Genomic DNA, 18,348 nt, shown 5'->3' on the forward strand with positions numbered 1-18,348 from the left:
GTAAAAAAATACCTTTTTTTTCATCTTCAATTATTTATAACTTTTGAAATTTTTTATGTGCTGAAAAAAGCTTCTGGCAAAATTTTTCTTGACATCATTCCGAGTCCAAGGAGCTATCACACGTATTTTTACGGCCATTATTTTTGTATTTCACCAATTTGAACTTGTCGACTTGACTGTTACATTTTATATATGTTATACTAACAAGCAGTGATGGTGGAGACGCAGAGAAGCTAGAGTTACATATTAATATACTATATCATGAGTGTCTTACTTGCACTTCCACCAAAATGTAAAAGATAATAATTATAATAGTAATAATAATAATAATTAACAACTGTTTCTCAGACAACGTCTATAACAGAGGCCACTCACATCATTATTTTAATTCGTTATTTATTTGTCCAAATATACAATTAATTTTTTTGATGTGGGTGTAGTCAGTTACTTTCTTATCCAAGCGACGACACTGTGATCAATTTACCGACCCAATTAACTTTTTTGTTCACACTACCACTGCTTGGATTCGAAACCGCATCCTGCTAGGCAGTAGTCAAAGCAAGTTTAGATGCCTTTACAAGCTCGACCCAAATGCAAAAAATATGCAAATATAAAATGTCAGTGTAAATTCTGGAATATATCAATAAATTATTCTATGTATATTTTGACAAATTTTTCAACTAATGTGTTTTGATTTGTTTGAATCGTGTAAATTTGTCTATAACCATTAAAAGTAATAACAATACGAATTCAGGCAAACAAAACAAAAATAGCATTTACAAATTTTTTCGTTACTTTACATATAAATTCGAAACAATTTAATCACGGTAATGTATTTTCTAGCACATTCCTTTTATTTTTTTTTGCGTTACCATTTTTTTTATTAAACGAATTGGATTTAAATTTCTATAATAATTATTTATTTCTCTGCGGGCTACGTTTAGTATTTCGTCATTTTTTTCTACAGTTTTCCATTTAAAATCAATGAAAATAATTATTAAACATACAATACAATGGTGAATACGACCTTTATAGTCTAGACAAATAACTTTCTGATTAAGTTTATAGGAAATATATCGTTGTTTTTTCCTTATATAAAAGCTCATTCTGTAATAAACAGCAAAGCAAAATTATTTTTCTATTAACTATAAAAACAACCATCAAAGATAAAAGCCATCAAAGATTTGTGTGTGTCTCTTTCTACTAAAACAGAATTTAGCAGTCTTATTAGTAGTTTAAAATGCTTATATCATTCGTATTTCTTGACCGATTTTAATTTCAATTTCACTTTTTGTCATCTCTTTTACGATATTTTTCATATTTTCGCTTTTCTCAAGAAATGCGAACAAAAATTCCTTGAATATTTAAGGTCAAGATTTTGACCCAATGGATCTGATCAACATTTTATGAAAATTTGCATTTGGGAGTGCAACCTTCACGGAGCTTAATCATTTCTATAAATATTAGCGATCAGTAAAAATTAAAAAAATGCTAAAATAATATATTTTCTAGTATGGTCATGTTTTTCGTCGCATCTATGTTAGAAAATTGCTATTTTCACCTCGAAAATCGAAAATTTTATGTCGATACTTTTTGAGGTATCTATATATCTTTGGTAATTTGTTCAATTCGATAACTTGCCATAAAAGGGAAAAAATTTTCGGTTATTAGGTTTCTATCAGGTTTCTATTTATAAAATAGGTAACAAAAAACGGAAAAGAGGGTGGCTTTACTTGACCAGAGAGAAAGAGAATGTGACAAGAAGAAAGTATGCTTTTTAAGAAAACAAAACATTCGCAGTTTGCGAACATTCTCAATAACTTGGATCGTTTTTTTTTTTTTTGCATGGAGGTTGCAGAAAATGTGACGCATTGCAGCAAAGATTTTGAAGATTATCACAATATCGAAAAAATGAATTTGCTAAGACCACCAAACTTTTTGTAACAGTTCACAACAAATTCTTAAGTGACTTTCTCGAAGTTAAAAATGCATTACATTTTCTGGTCTCTAAGGGTCATAGTTACCACCGATTATAATTCAACGAATTGTATTTGAATTTCAATATTAATAATTTATTGCTATGCTCCTCGCTATGAAACCATTTTTTTAATACAGATTTACGTATAAAATCAATGAAATTAATAAATAAATTATTATCACTCGTATGAATTAAAACTAAATTACAAACATTAATCATAAATATTTATAAAAAAAAAGTTGAACCGAACAAATTCTAAATTCTAAAATACCTCACAATTCAATTCAATAATAAAATATAATGATCTATGGTTTCCAATTTGTTTAATTACAAATATTATATTTTATAGGGTTGCAAATAAAATTTATATCCCAGGTGCAAAAGATTCAATTGAAAATATAATAATAATATATTTCAATTTATATTGCAAAATATATTATGTTTTTATATATCCCTGTGGATATTAAGTGGTCGAAAATATCGATAATTAGTTTCTGTTTGAATAAAAATTATCGGTATAAATCACGAACTTCAAAAATATGACGCCACTAAAGGATGTATAAGCAGGTTTGAAGGTTTTTCCAAGAATTAGCGATCTACCTCATCTCAGAATAGATTTATGATTCTTGTGGTTTTTGTCCTGGCGTTGCTCTACAAGCGAGCAGGTACAGGCATTTGGAATTTGGACTCTTGCGTTAACCATGTTATTGAAATACGCAGGCATTCTGGAAAAATTGGTTGAAAAAAAATATCGTAATTAAAATATCTAATCGTTCCATGAGTTAACCATGTCTGTAACTGGGTTGCGTTAACCCAGCCTTGTAGGTTTTTAGCCGTTGTATTAAACATGTGATTTAGATACCCAGGATTCTATGGATTGCTCATATCTCTAACGGAATCAAGTTTGGACAGGTCTGCGGATTGTTTGATCCTTGCGTTAGCTCGATCGAAAGTATTCGATTTGGCCAAGGGCGTTTGTCCGTTTCTATGGATATTTTTCGGTTGAAAATTTGTTCTGAGGATAACTCAAAATTAAGAGATGCATTTCCGAGAATGAAATATGCATATAAGTGATGGGTTTTTGAAAACGATATTACACCGAAGTAGGCCAAGAAAATAAGAAAATGGTTATTAGTGTTTTTTTTTTAATTATGATGAAACATACTGCAAGAAAAATTCGAAATTTTGTTATTGAAATTCTGAAACGAGCAGTTTCTCGTAGGTTTTTAATGAATAAAAAGGATTTTCGGTCACTGGACTCACAGCACTGGCAAATTATATACACGAGTAACGGACTCTCTGATTGCATCAGGTAGAAAACAAAATTCTAAGAAGAAAAATGGTCTTTGCTTTTTTGATCCGATGCACGGTTAATTAGCTATTAATTAAATTAGGCAGCTAAACAGAAGCACGCTTCAACGACAAGACAAAGAGAGGGAATAGGAAATAGTGACAAACTGCGAGAAAAAATTATACGTGTGCAAGTGTGTGAATCTGTAGAAAAGAGTGGATATCCGTGAATCAGATCAAAAAATAGGAAAGGACTTTACGTCTTAGAATTTTCTATCCGTTGCAACAAGGGCGTCCGTTATTCCTGAGATCTCCTGTATATTTACGCTCTTATTTGATTATTGCCGATTTTTTAAGATTTTGATAAAGAGAAGAAAAGAACTTTAAACGAGAATACAATCTTTTCAGTGCTTATAAGTTTTTACAACTTTAGTTGGAGTCATTTTAAAATAACTGTTTTCTTTTTCTTTTTTCTCCAGCAACAACATCCCGCTATCCGTGGTATTGGTGGTACACCAACATTATTAAATGGTACAATATTAACAACAACCAACAACAATAACCAACAACAAACAACTGGAATAGCAACAAATGGTACATCATGTAATGGATCACCCAATAACAATAATAGTAATAACAATAACAATAATGTATGTAATGGTAGTAATGGTACAACACAACAACTAATACATCATAACCACAACAATGGTACAACAACTGTACCACCACCAACAACAAACAATAATAACAACACCAGTGTACCAGCAACCGTTGTACCAGTTAATGGTGGCATCATTAGTCCAAGTCCGGCTAATGGTATTATTGCACCAATTGCAATCAATGTCAATCAAGGTTTGTTTCACAACATTGTTTTAATACTTTGTTTGTACTAATAATAAATTTACAAAATCTTTGGTACAAATCTATTGATTTATGACTTATTGTTATGATGGATGATTGTGTTTGTTTACATGTTAGCGGGAAAATTCTATTAACGCCTACCTTTCACGTGAATACAGTATTGCTATACATATATCATTGCATGAAGTTATAAATTATTTGAGATAATTTTCAAAACTTTAAGGTATTTCTAATAACATGCGACTAAAAGTAGCTTTGAACAGATAATTCAAAAGATGTAGTTTTAAACGACATAAAGCTGTAAAAAAAGTTTTTCGATCATTGACCTGCTGTTAGCTGCTATAAATTTTCAACATATTTGACACGCAAATACCATTTAGAAGAAAAATTTAAATAAACAAATTAGAGATGCTTTAAGCCTAAATAGAATGTAATTAACCATCCAGTTTACGAAAACACAATAAACTAAGATTACTTTTTTATGAATATTTAGTCTAATCCAAAAATGAATTGTAAAAGTGGAAACGTTGTTCAATTTACCTGTTTGTTGTGACCATTGTGCTGCTTCCTATACTATGTACACAGATGAGCAACATATGATAGTATTTGTTGTAGCGTTGACAGATTTATGGGTCTATGTTGTATTACTATATGTAAAGAACTCCATATATATTTTTAGTCTTTCTAAGATATCGAGATCTCTCTCATGCCATTAGAAATACCTTAAATGTTTAACAGAGAATCAACTGAAAAAAATATTTTTTAAGAGACTAAGTTTTATTGAACTAAAGTATATAAAATAATTATTTCTAACGCATAACTATTAGCAAAAGCTTGAGGTGCTCCGAATCCCCCTTAATATTTTAAATTGAGCGCCTCCAGCTTTTACAAATGGCCATGTATAAGTGGCTGGCGTAAAGCAAAAATAATTTTTTTACTTTTTATTTTTAATAAAAACAAGAAGACGTAAACATACCAAATATGGTGGAAGTGATGGGAAAATCAGGTCATGCCAATGCATTTATATGCATTAAAAATTTTGTCAGAAATCGGAAAATAATTGAACCGGGAAATAGGTCAATCAGGAAATAGGTCAATCAGAAACCAGGAAATAGGTGAAATTTAATTTTGAAGATTTTATTATAGATATCGGGACAGGTGAAATGTAGAGCCCATTTAGGTCTTATCGTAGTAAAATTTGTATGGTAGTTAAGTAAGACAAGCATCTCTAAAAAACCAATCGGAGCAAAAAAGAGTTTAGCGACACTTACGCCCTTATTACTTCTGGTTAACCAAATTGAATTCGTAAATGAGCAACAACCGTAAGAGATATAAACCGTTCCTTATAAAAAAATAATCAACTTTTGTTCGAAATATTTTTTCGTAAACATCATTGTGTACCCGCGAGGGCACAAATTAGGACAGCACTTCCATTGGTGTCCATTTTCTCCAAAACTATATTTAAGATAAGAAGTTGAAAATTTGTAAGTAGTTTGAACTAGTGGTCTTGTGAAACAAAAAACAAAAAATAAATTCTAGAAAAAACTTTCGAAAATCAAATAAATGGAAATAATACAATTTATAAATAATAATTTAACTCTTCTAATTTATAAAAAAAATAATCAAGCACTGACATTCAATACTTTCTATACAGGGTATTTTAACAATTAACTCAATCAATTATTTGTTTTCACTTGTTTTTACAAAAATTTGACCACAATTCTACTTTCCTGTCATTAAAAAAAACCCAACAAAAAACAATTTTTCTTTTATTGAATGAGCTCAATTAGTTTGCAACGTGTAATTATTATTAAAATTGAAAATTGTTATAATTATTAAAATTGAACATTTTTCTGTATTCAACGATAACGTAGTACATATAGTCCTAAGTTGAAAACACGATTTTATTTAATTGGATCATTAAAATTAATTTCAATTTTATTTACCATGCAATGACGTTTTACGTTCTATAAAAAATATATACAAGACACGTTATAGAAATAAAATAATAAGGTAAAATAAATTGAACTTTATCTACCTCTATAGATTGGAAAATCAATTTCATTTTTGTTTAGAATAGTTCACCAACTGATATTCTTATTAATATTCAGACAATAGTTCTAACTGTTCTGAAAAGTTCTCCCTTATTATAATGAGAATCTCTTAGAAAAACCTATCTGAATATGACAATTGATTGTAATCGTAATTGGTAAATCAGATATTTATACCGGGTATCCCACAATTTATGTACGCAATTAGGAGGCATTAGACACAAAGGTTTCAGGTTCGAATCCATGCAGCGGCAGTGTGAACAATTATAATTAATGGGGTCTGTGGAACTGATCACATTGTCGTCGCTTGGATAAGAACGAAGTAATCGATTCCACCCACATCATAAATGTACCTGTAAAAATTAATGTAATTTAATAAATAAACATTAACAAAATAATGAAGTGGGTGGCCTCTGTGATAAGGCGTATGTCAGAAAAACGGAGGTTAAACCATTGTTATATATATAACAATTAAAAAAATTAAAGAAATTCCCGACATAAAATCAGGTCTGATCGAATTGTTTGTGGATCGATCGAATTGTGAATCACTCACAAAAAATTATTTTTTATAGAGTCATGCATTTTTTGCAAAATCTATTTTATTTGGTACTTTTTAGTGAGTTTAGTGTACTTTCGTATGTAATGAACACTCACTTATACGTATACTCAAGTCACTTCACTTATACGTATTAGATCATTTCTTTAATACCTCTGAACCGATTTTGATTAAACAATAGGGATGTTGACTCAATTTTTTTTTATTCCTTCAGGTGAATAATTCTAACTGGATGAGCAGAAAAGTGAAAATGGTTTATGAAAATCTTTAATAGTATGCAACATATGAACGTTTAAAATTTCTAATTAAACAAGGAGGAAGATATAGTTTAGTGACGTCATTGCACGGTATCACCATAGAGATTACATATAAAACTTCGTGTTGATAAAAGAAGATGGGAAACAATCTTTGAATGCTTATAACTTCTTCGTTTTTTAATCAATCTTAATTTTACTTTCAAATTTGTTTATGAAATGAAGCCTAGTTTTACATTTTTATGAGTAATATGCAAATTTGACATCAGGCAATTACCATATTATATAACCACCTCGAGAGTATAACCTTCCAAGCCAGGAAATTTAGTCGAACAACAAACCTCCTTCTATTTTGAATTTGGTTAAAAATTATACTCTCAGTATTATTATAATCTATAGAATCAATTTGTGGCAATATTTATCTATTATCAAATAGGATTTGAAAACGAATCCGTTATTGAAATAAATGATTGATAAAATCTAAATTAAAATTACAGAATGTTTTAAGAAGGAAACATTTGGGGCTATTTTACTTCGTACACTAATAATTTTAGCTAACGTAACACCGCATACTGTAAATTAAGAGCCTAAGTGGCCAAGCGGTCTAAGGCGCTAGTCAATGATCGATTGTCTACTTCGAATTAGGTTGCGGGTTCGAAACCAGGTGGCGGCAGTGTGAACAATTATAAATAATGGGGGCGGTACCATTGATCACATTGTCGTCGCTTGGATAAGAACGAAGTAACCGTCTCCACCCACATCAAAATGAAGGTTAAATAAATAAAGGTTAACAAATAATGATGTGGGTGGCCTCTGTTATAGGCTTATATGTCAAAGAAGCGGAGGTTAAACCCCATTATTATTATTATTATTATTATATACTGTAAATGCTTCAATTATGTTTAACAACATCTTTATCGAATGGAAAGCGGTCCCAGCTGTTTTTCCCGAAGAAATTTGTAAAAGAGTGTATGTTGATTCTCTCTATTAAAAAACAGTAATACCCATAATGAAGCGAAAATTCTATGATACTTTTAACCTTTTGAAGGATTGGTAAAGTTCGGCAATTATGAGAATTGAAGAATTGAGGCTTAAACTGTGGCTCGGTTGTCATTTTACTGAAATCAAATTTTTTTTGCTTTCGTGTATTTTAATATAGGTACGTAAAAAATATCAGCATGATAAATCGGAGTTACCTGCCACCATCTACAAGTTATCGTATTCCATTAGTACCTAAACCGTAAATATAGTTTCGATAAAACAATTTTATTTAAAAAATTTAATCTAGTAAAAAACCACACTTATCTTAAATGATAAAACCACACTTAAATGAAAAAACCACACTTATCATCGTTTATTTAACATCCGGTATAAAATATTGTACATAGTGTATAATATTCCTCATACAGAGTGTTTGCAACTGCACAAAAGTGCTAAACAATTGAAATTTACAAAATTTAAAAAACCCCCGACAAATGCGATTTATTCCTTGTAAACCGATTTTTGGAAACTTAGCTATAAAATGTTCTCAATCAAGTCGGTTCGACCGTTTATGGGCTACGATGCCACTGAAAAACACACAGACGCACAGATAATAACTTAAAAGTTATCACACTCCTTCTTAAATCAATATTAAAGTGATGATTAAGAACATCAGATGAGATGAAAAGGATACTTAGAAAGCTATTCTTTTTTGGAACAAATTGAAAATATTTTAATTGAAATTGAAATATTTGAGTTGAGTTTGTTCTTTTGAACTATTGTTTTGAATTACCTAATTATTTTACCATTTCAGTTTTCGAAATCAATTGAACCAGGTTTATTTACCATTCATTTCCATAATAATTATTTATATATCATGCGTTTTTTAAACTGAATCGATTTTGAAGATCATCCCCAATTTTTTAGTTTTTTCGGGTACGGAAGCCTAAGCTCGCACTTGAAAAATCGGTTCATCCGTTTAGGCGCTACGATGCTACAGATAAACACACAGACACACACACATAGCGGTCAAACTTAAAACACCCCTTTTTTTTAGTTCAGGGGTTAAAAAAACTTCAATATAAGATTTACATGTTAAAAACGAAAACATTTACAGCTCAAATTTGAAAATTTAACACCGTAAGTGATATCAAAAAATTTATCTGCTTATGCAGTAATGAAAATGCATATACACGATTTAAAGATAATCCTAAGGAAACGTGATTTTTCGTCGATAGATTTATATAAACACCCTGTATAAAATTATATTTATCGTATAATATTATATATACAATACACACATCTCCATTCAGGTGGTAATTTAATGGTTTTTGGTTTTGAAATATGACAATGGTTTTAATCAATTTAATGCTACAGTTATAACACACAACCGTATATTTCATCACTTCTCTATATCAGCATCAAATCAAAATGATATAATCAAATTTTTGAATAATATATGAATCGAAACGAATCAATGAATAAATATCATTCATTCATTGATTTAGTTTGTGTATAGAATTAAAATTTATAGATTATTTTATTTTATAATAATATTATATATAATGAATGTTTTTTATATGGTGGTAAATTAATTTTAGGGTGGGAATTAGGTCTTTTGTCTAGTTGTTAATAGAGGGTGATAAGTCTTTTGTTTATAATTATTCAATAACATTTTGGTTACAATTTTTTTTTTAATTGGAAATTAAAATGAAAATGTAATAATCCAAAAGTGTGAACAATGTATATGAAAAACATACAGACCAGGCATTAACAGCTGTCAATAATAGACTAATAAATCGGACAATTTTGTAACAAGAAATTTTTGATGTGAAACTTCTTTACTGGCACCACTGAAAAAATAATTCAGAGAGTTTAGTTCTATTACTCATTAACAGATGGCGCTCGTGTACTACAATTGAAGAATAATTCTCTTTACTATCCACAGGTGGGGTTTGTGTTCTCAATAAAGAAAATATTAAATTTGAAAAAGAATAATTTACAGAATTAATAAATATACAACATTAATTACAATTTATTGCCATTCAACATAATCAATTATAAATATTTATAATTAGTATAAATTTTGTTTCAATATAAAGCGAGTGAAGTTTCGCTTCCTTTGCTTCTTCCCTGGGTTCCCCAATTCAGTCCGTTTTTGTTCCTAGAAAGACAGAATAATGCAAAGGATTAAAGTATTTTGATTCTACAACGGGGTCATAATAATATCTATATGATGAATATTAGCAAAGAGAGGAGTACAGTAGAGTCTGGATAATCTAAGCCCAAAAAAACCAGAGGGTTTTGGATTCCTGGAATTATAATATTATACAGAAAAATGTATATATGTATGCATATATTTAGTTTTTAAGTTCCTATCATATGCGTAGTAAACGGTTTGGCAACGACGGACAAAGACAGTTTTTGGATTATCGAGTGTTCAGATTACTGAGACTCTACTGTACTATCAATTATTATTTTACAAAGAAATTTTAAGGAATAAATCTGAATTCTGGAATAAAACTTATTTTATTTATTTACTGATCTATAAAAACTATTATGTAATATAATTTAGGAAATCATAACGCTGTGGTTTTTTCTTTTAAGATAAGTTTGGTTTTTTCATTTAAGATAAATGTGGTTTTTTGATTTAAGAAAAATGTGGTTTTTTTTATATTAGATTTGATAATTACTACATTAAATTTTTTTTAAATAAAGTATTTTTATCAAAACTATTTGTGGTTTAGGTTAGAAAGATGATAACTTACCACGTAATGGGTGGTAATTTTCATATGGTGGTAAAATCATATTCTTATAAATTTGAAATATTTTTATCTTTAAATATTTTTGAAGTTATTTCTTTTTAAGTGAGCGGTTTATCTGAAATAATAGCGTTAAATTTCAAAAACAGGAATTGATTCAAAATTTTCCCTCCATATGAATGCTGTAAACATTTTTTGGTAGCCGTAGCCAACCTTATCCAACTATGCTCTATTCACTATTAAAATAGAAGCTAAAATCAGAATAGAATCTTCGAAAATGTTTATGATACACTTTTTCATGGAATCACTCAAATGATATAAAAGGAGTCCTCTGAATTTTAAATTGCCATACTTTTTGTCAATTTATCAACACGAAAATTTTCGAATTTTAATTTTTATAAGCATTTATTCTATAGACTGGCCTAGCAAATATATTTCACATGAAATAACCTAAACAGAGTTCAATTTTAAGTACTCTTTGTTTTCTACACCATTCATGAGAAAAGCCATTTAAAATCCATTGACAATTTCGAAATCCATTGAAGCTCGAAAAGTATTTAAAAAAAATTTTTTTAGTCGATCCAATGGTTAATATTTTCAACACGTATTTTTGTGAACATATTACGAATGTACCATATTACAGACTAACGTATAATATATGTTAACATACCTTGACGTTTAGCAGCGCGTATGTATGTAGAATTCTAGACGATATAGGTATATATAAATGAAAAATGGTCAACCCAATATGTTTATTGGCATACCTTTATTCTCCTATTTTTATGGCTTACACATTATTGAAAATACGAGGTGGTATTTTAGGTATACATTATAATAATACGTTATGAGTATGTTTACACGCTAGCGATGTAATAAATAGGGGAAAATCATGATGTCGCATTGGCCATATTACCCAAAAAAATGTAAAACTAGAATTGATACCATTACAAAATTTGAAAGTGAAATTAAAATTGATTAAAAAACAAAAAAGTTATAAGCAATCAAAGATTGTATTCAAAAATTGCGCAAAGTTTTATATGTAATTTCTATGGCGATCGCACGTATGACTTCACTAGTGGGTATCTTCCACTTTGTTTAATAACATATCTTACATATTAGTAGTGTCCGACCGAAGGTCGATTTTTGGCCGAAGCCGAAGCCGATTAATCGGCTATCGCCACAACCTTCGGCCGAAGCCGAAGCCGAGCCGAAGCCGAAGGTTTAAAAACATGACTCTAAAACTTTAATATTAAAGTTGATCTCTAGAAGTTGATTTAGAGGTTATGATCTTGAAAAGTTGATCTAGAAGTCAATCTAAAGATGATTAAAAAAATTACCTTGAAATTTATTTCAAAATAATAACATTTAGAACAATTCGTCCAATTCCGACGTTTGCTAAGAACCTTCGGCCAAAGCTTCGGCTTCGGCCTGAATTCAGGCCGAAAAGTCAAATGTTTGACCGAAGGTGGGTTTTTTGGCCGAAGGTGGCCGAAGCTTCGGTCGGACACTACATATTAGTAAAGATTTTTAAAAACCAACTTCATTTATCTACACGTCCAGTGAGAATTCAACTGAAGTGATCCATCTTTTGATTCATAATATCTAGTAAAGAAAATGGTTTTCATGGTTTTGGCCAGGAAAGAGGGGATAAAAGAAACTTTTGGTTTTGAGTAGGCAAGTCTTTTCCACTGGGCACACTGGGTACTTTCCCAGGATCCCGCTATTGACGGAGGCTCGTGCCTGCTCTCAAAAAATCATTCTTTATTAGTATTCTGTTTCTTTCATTTTTATACCCCGTATATATTTCAAGATATACTAATTTTAGTCCCAAGTTTATAATGCTTAGAAATATTGATGATACGAACAAAATTTTGGGATAGGCGTTCATAAAATCATCTAATTAGTTCATTTTGGTTTGTTTTTTTTTTGTCACCAAGATAACTCTAAAACTAAAAGAGATACCAAATTTTTATAACGTGCTCAAGACGTAAAAAGTGAGATATTTAGAGATAGAGTCTTTCTGCTTTCTTTATGATAGTAATGACGCGACCAAAGTCATAGAAAATTGTTGTGCATTCTCGATCTAGCTGTCGAATGGAGTTTTACAAAAAAGGGGCCCCGTTATATGTCCAAGGCTTCCAGAAGGTTAAAAAAGCGAGCAAATCAGAAATTTTTTGAAAGGATTCTGATAATTATTGGGATGGCGGTCAGATTAAAATCCTCATCTATTTTTATACCATGTATATATGAAATATACATAGTATATTAAGTTTAGTCCAAAGTTTGTAACGCTTAAAAATATTGGTGCTAGGAAAAAAATTTTGTCATAGGTGTTCATAAAATCACCTAATTAGTCCATTTCCGGTTGTCCGTCCGTCTGTGGACACGATAACTCAAAAACAAAAATAAATATCGAGTTGAAATTTTTACAGCGTACTCAGGGCGTAAAAAGTGAGGTCAAGTTCGTAAATGAGCATCATAGCAATTGGGTCAATTGGGTCTTGGGTCCTTAGGACCTATCTTGTAAACCGTTAGAGATAGAACAAAATTTTAAATGTAAAAAATGTTCCTTATCAAAAATTAAACAACTTTTGTTTGAAACATTTTTTCGTAAACATCACTGTTTACCCGTGAGGGCGCCAATTACGCGGAAATTTTATAATATGTACTATACTTGAATATCAGTTATGTATGTGTCACATGTATGTATGTGTTTTGTGATAAAGAAACCAACACTGACTATGCATGGTATTTCAACAATTAACTCAGTCAATTGTTTCTTTTCACTTGTTTGAAATAAATATCAGTCTGTATTGCTTGTAGCTACCAAATTATTTAGTTTTAAACGCTAGCATGTGACTATACATAGCGATACTAATATTATAAATACTACATTGGATGAAAATGCTATCCACGATAATGGTATAATATTATATATACGCTACAAAAATTATATACCTTTATATCCGCACTATATACTATTACGTAGGTACATACATATTCAATATACATAAAATGATACGCTTAGTAAAGCTTGAGGTATGCGTTGATTATTATTATTTAAAGTCAAGTCATTTACAGGAAGATTGTTATTCGTTTAAAAATTTCAACATAAATTATTTTAATACCTTTACTATCGACCTAAATGTTATCCATGACAATATTTATGGAAAATAGATTATAGGAATTTTCCTATTAATTTTATCGAAACCCGCATTGAAAATTTGTAGGTAGAACTAATAAATTATTTATTGAAGAGGAATTTTGCGTCATTCAAGAAGCAGTAAAACAATTTTCTTAAAAATACCTAAATATTTTATACCATTTTATTTTAAAATAAAAATCATGGGAAGAAAACTAAAATATTTATTTCGGAACATTAAAACCTTGAGTTGAAAGAAAAGAAAATCGATCCATTTGAATGTTAAAATCTATCGTCCATTTACACAAAGATTTAGGGATAAATAAAAATTTTGTAAAATGTAAAAGTACACAAACCTACTAAATATGTCAATTTGTCAAAAATACAATTTTCTTGATTCACTTAGCCAAAGAAAGTACGGTTTGTCAGTATTTCCTAGATTAACGATATTTTTTATCTATAAATTGTGAAGTTAGGCAGGCTCAGATATGTCAACAACGAAGCATTGTAAAAAGTAGTCCCAACATACCACAAGAGAGAATTTGAAAAATTTTATTAAATCGATTTTTATAATTTTACAAATTTTTGCTGAGCTACAAAAATAACAAGTCAGAAAAATCGTTCTTTCTGGAGTCAAATGCGGCCAGAAGAAAACTGATGTTTCCAAGTTATAGTGAGATTGTAAGAAGAACAATTTTAAATTGTTTAATCAAAATATTAGGCGATAGATCTAGTTTTGATTCAGGGCGACCGAAACCGACCAAAGGACACCTGGGTGGATTGTGCAAAAAAGAGAGATTAAATCTACCAACTTTTAAGCAAAATTTGCTGAAAATTATCAACTTTTTAAATCATATCTACCACCAAGACAAATTTTCGATTGGCAATACTGCTACAAGCTCATAAATATTCTCACCGAGCATATAATTCAAAACTTTTTGACGATATTATAGCGGAGCAACATCCTTAAATACATAATATAATTAAAAGTAAATGCTTTTTATGGGCTTTATAAATACCATTTTATAATCTAAGATGGTTTCAAGAAACGACTCAAATACCTTCTTTTGTCCTATGTAATAAACACTAAAAGTATGACCTGATTTTGTCGAACATAGTTTCTATCGAATATAAATGTATAAAATTTTAAAGAAATAATCGTTAAAGATTCTTCAAGCTTCAATAAAAAGATATAATACATGATATGGTCCATCTCAGACGTTTAGTACAGTTAAAGATGTTACAAATAAAGTAAAATGAAAGAAACCGCTCGTACTTTGCAAAAAACACATGGAATGTATTTCTTAAGTGTCAAATATCATTCGTAGTGCATGAGTTAGTGGTAAAAATATTCCTATTTGTTAATAAACAATAAATTGTTAATTCAATGAAACCGTTAAAGTTGTCTTAAAAAATTAATAAATAGGCAACTTGAATAACGTATGCGCTTTACATGTATAATAGTTTTCTATTATTTGACAAACACTTAACATTTACGCCATACAAGTTGCCTAATTACTAATTTTTTAAGTGAATTTTACAGTGGTCGTTTCATTGAATTAAAATTTTATTGTTTATTAACAAATAGAAATGCGTTACTATGATGTGGTTTTAGCAGAATACGAGCGGTTTCTTTCGTTTTTTTTTATTAGCTGAATTTTTTAACATCTTTTACTGTACCAGTTGTAGAAAAGAAGTACTATAAGATAGATAACACGATGTTAAAAATTCTTAGGTACATGAAAGCGATATAAAAATCATGATGATCAGAACACCAAGTGCATAGATAGATATCAATAAATGTGATATTTGTTATTACAGGTGGTGTTATTGGTCGTAAAAGACCGTTAATGGTTGGTGGTACACGTACTTCGATGACACCAACAAAACGGACAGTAATGTCATTATTAGCAAGAGCTCGTGCTGCACAAGCTAAACAATTACCAGCAACATTCCAACGAGCAGCAGCTGCCGGCACTGAGTAAGTTTTATTTTAGACATTTATTTTATTATTTTTTTTTTCTATTTTCCACAATAAATTTTTCATTGTTTTCTTACCTCTATACACAGAAAATCATTTAGAAGATCATACGCATAATTTTATAAATCATTCTAAGGAGCTCCGTAATCTCTTTAAAAAATTTATTCAGTATAACACCAAATTTTCTGTCAATCGTCAATATTTAGAGGAAAGTGATATATAATGATCCCTCAGAGTAAAATGATCCCTCGTTTTCTTAAGTAAATCATTAAAGCCATCTGGTATATTTATCGATAGATGGCTTCCACATGATCAAATTAATCTTTCAACAAAGACTTATCGCGATATATAAGCTATTTTGTGTTTCGTATCAAAAATATTAATTTTACTGTTTATGATCTATGGTAAGATAAATTTCAACGTAAAATTTCTTTTTTTATGTTAGTTTTCGCCGGCTGATTGTTTTGCTATTGGCTTCTGTTGATTTTTAATAATATTATAAAACATTTTGATAGGCGTATAATAAATTTTAACGTCTGTTTTTATGACGATATTCAAATATGTCGTTTCGGGTAAAATGATCCCCTTTATGAACGTTAAAATGATCCCTATTTTATGTGTAAAATTATAATAGCTTATAATTAATATTTCATGTGAACTGTTTGGTAAAATATTGCAACACTTAAGTAAAGAAGCCAAAAATATTTCGACGTTATACATATCTCGAATAGTTTGGCTTTAAATGACATTTTTTCTTAGGGAGATCATTATAGGACACCTTCCCCTAAGTTGCCCGTTCTCAAAGTAGTTTTCATTTAAGGCCATACACTTAAGACTTTTTTTAGTCTTCGAACCACTTTTCATTAGCGTTTTTCCAATCTAGAAAATTCGGTCCCAATTATTGCCCTATTTTCTCAAGAATCTACTTTTTTTGTAGAATTTACATCAAATAAATATTTTTAGTATAATTGCATATAGAGGTCATTTGCATATTTAACACCAATTTTTTCATAATACATTTTTCGTTGTTTTTTTTAAAGTCATTATGTACACCGGTTTTTTTTATTGACGACATTATTCTATGCCATACTTTAAACGAGGTAGGTTTTTTTTATCTAAACCGATTATAGATATTTTCGATAATAAAACGACGTCTAAGCATTTTTCCATATGGTATATTTTATTTTTCCCATTTTCTAGTTTTTCTAATCTAATAAAGTATTAAATCCCAAATTATGTTGTGTGAAACACTAGAACACTTGAACTTAATTAATAATTTTATTAAACTATGCTTTTTTGTCATCCATTATCCTTTTCCGGCATAACTCGTACTTACTCGAATTACCTATCGTTACATTTGAATCTAACCTTCCTACCGATTTAATCGGTAGAAAGGCTATCATGCTTTAAAAACTTTTCAAAACCATTACTGCATGTATTTGCCAGATAATTTTATTAATGAAATTCATTTGTTTCAGAAGAACAACCACATTGGTACCTTTATTATCAGAGGAATACATAACAAACGCGGTAAATTTAAATATAGTATGAATTATCTTGTTAATCTTTTTAATTATTTTTACAATACTAAACGAATATTATAATAATAATTATATTAATAATATCAATAACAATAAAAAATAATGAAAATTTTAATTATAAAACAAAAGATGGAAAAAAAATACAAATATATTATTGAAAAATATATAAATAAATGAATACAATATTTTTTGTTAATTAATTAAATTAATTATTTATATGAATATTAATTAAATAGTCAATACCAATTTTTAAAACAAATGTAATATTTATGTTTATAATATAATTAATTATACACAATGTTAAAAAGAAAAAAAAAGCCAAAATTTATAAACAATGTTTTGTTTTCTAAATGAATTTTGTTATTAGAAAAAATATTTATTTGTTAAATATTGTAATTCTTTGTTCAATTATATAAAAATTGTAAGAACTTGAAAATTAAATATATACTTGAAGTCACCACTTCCCTAAAGAAAACCCTAATACACCTGATTAAAAACGGCGAATTTTACAGGATAACTTTCTTTTACTAAATCAAATACGATCCCAATCCGGTGTTTAGTACACCAAGATAAAATTCATTAAAGTTAGTTTGCATTTTGTATCAGATCGAAATGAAAATCTATTCAGATTATTCTGAAACTAAATAGTTCTGAAAAATTCACCTACTAATCCCTTAGAAAATTTGATGAAACGAATTTTTGCTGATTAAAATTTAATTATACTTATATTAATAAAACGAGATTGTGTGGAAAATCTCAATATTCAAATATCGGTTTTTATTACCGTTCATAAGTTTTTCTAGACGACGTCAATCTAATTTATTCGATAAATAGATATTTTGTACCAGTCCTATTGAAAATGTTTTCTTTTTAACCTTGGAAACTATCAAAGTTTTAACTTAAAAGGAAGCCTACAAGCTCCAACGACATCGGAAATATAGTTCCATGTAG

At 29.2% G+C, this 18,348-nt stretch overlaps 1 protein-coding gene across 2 annotated transcripts in view; it reads left to right on the top strand.

The window, feature by feature from the left end:
- Positions 1-17,421, top strand: part of LOC123290964 (putative uncharacterized protein DDB_G0286901) — a 444,132-nt gene extending 426,711 nt beyond the window's left edge. The window contains exons 5-7 of one of the 2 annotated variants that reach the window (XM_044871366.1): positions 3,748-4,120; positions 15,697-15,856; positions 17,335-17,421. In XM_044871366.1, the coding sequence (XP_044727301.1) occupies positions 3,748-4,120; positions 15,697-15,856; positions 17,335-17,407 (606 nt within the window). In that variant the 3' untranslated portion in view covers positions 17,408-17,421. The remainder of the gene's footprint in view (positions 1-3,747; positions 4,121-15,696; positions 15,857-17,334) is intronic. The other variant, XM_044871367.1, reaches the window with a different exon arrangement.
- Positions 17,422-18,348: the final 927 nt, after the last annotated feature.

This window comes from Chrysoperla carnea, chromosome 1, assembly GCF_905475395.1.
Source record: "Chrysoperla carnea chromosome 1, inChrCarn1.1, whole genome shotgun sequence".
NCBI classification, from domain to species: Eukaryota; Metazoa; Arthropoda; class Insecta; order Neuroptera; family Chrysopidae; genus Chrysoperla; species Chrysoperla carnea.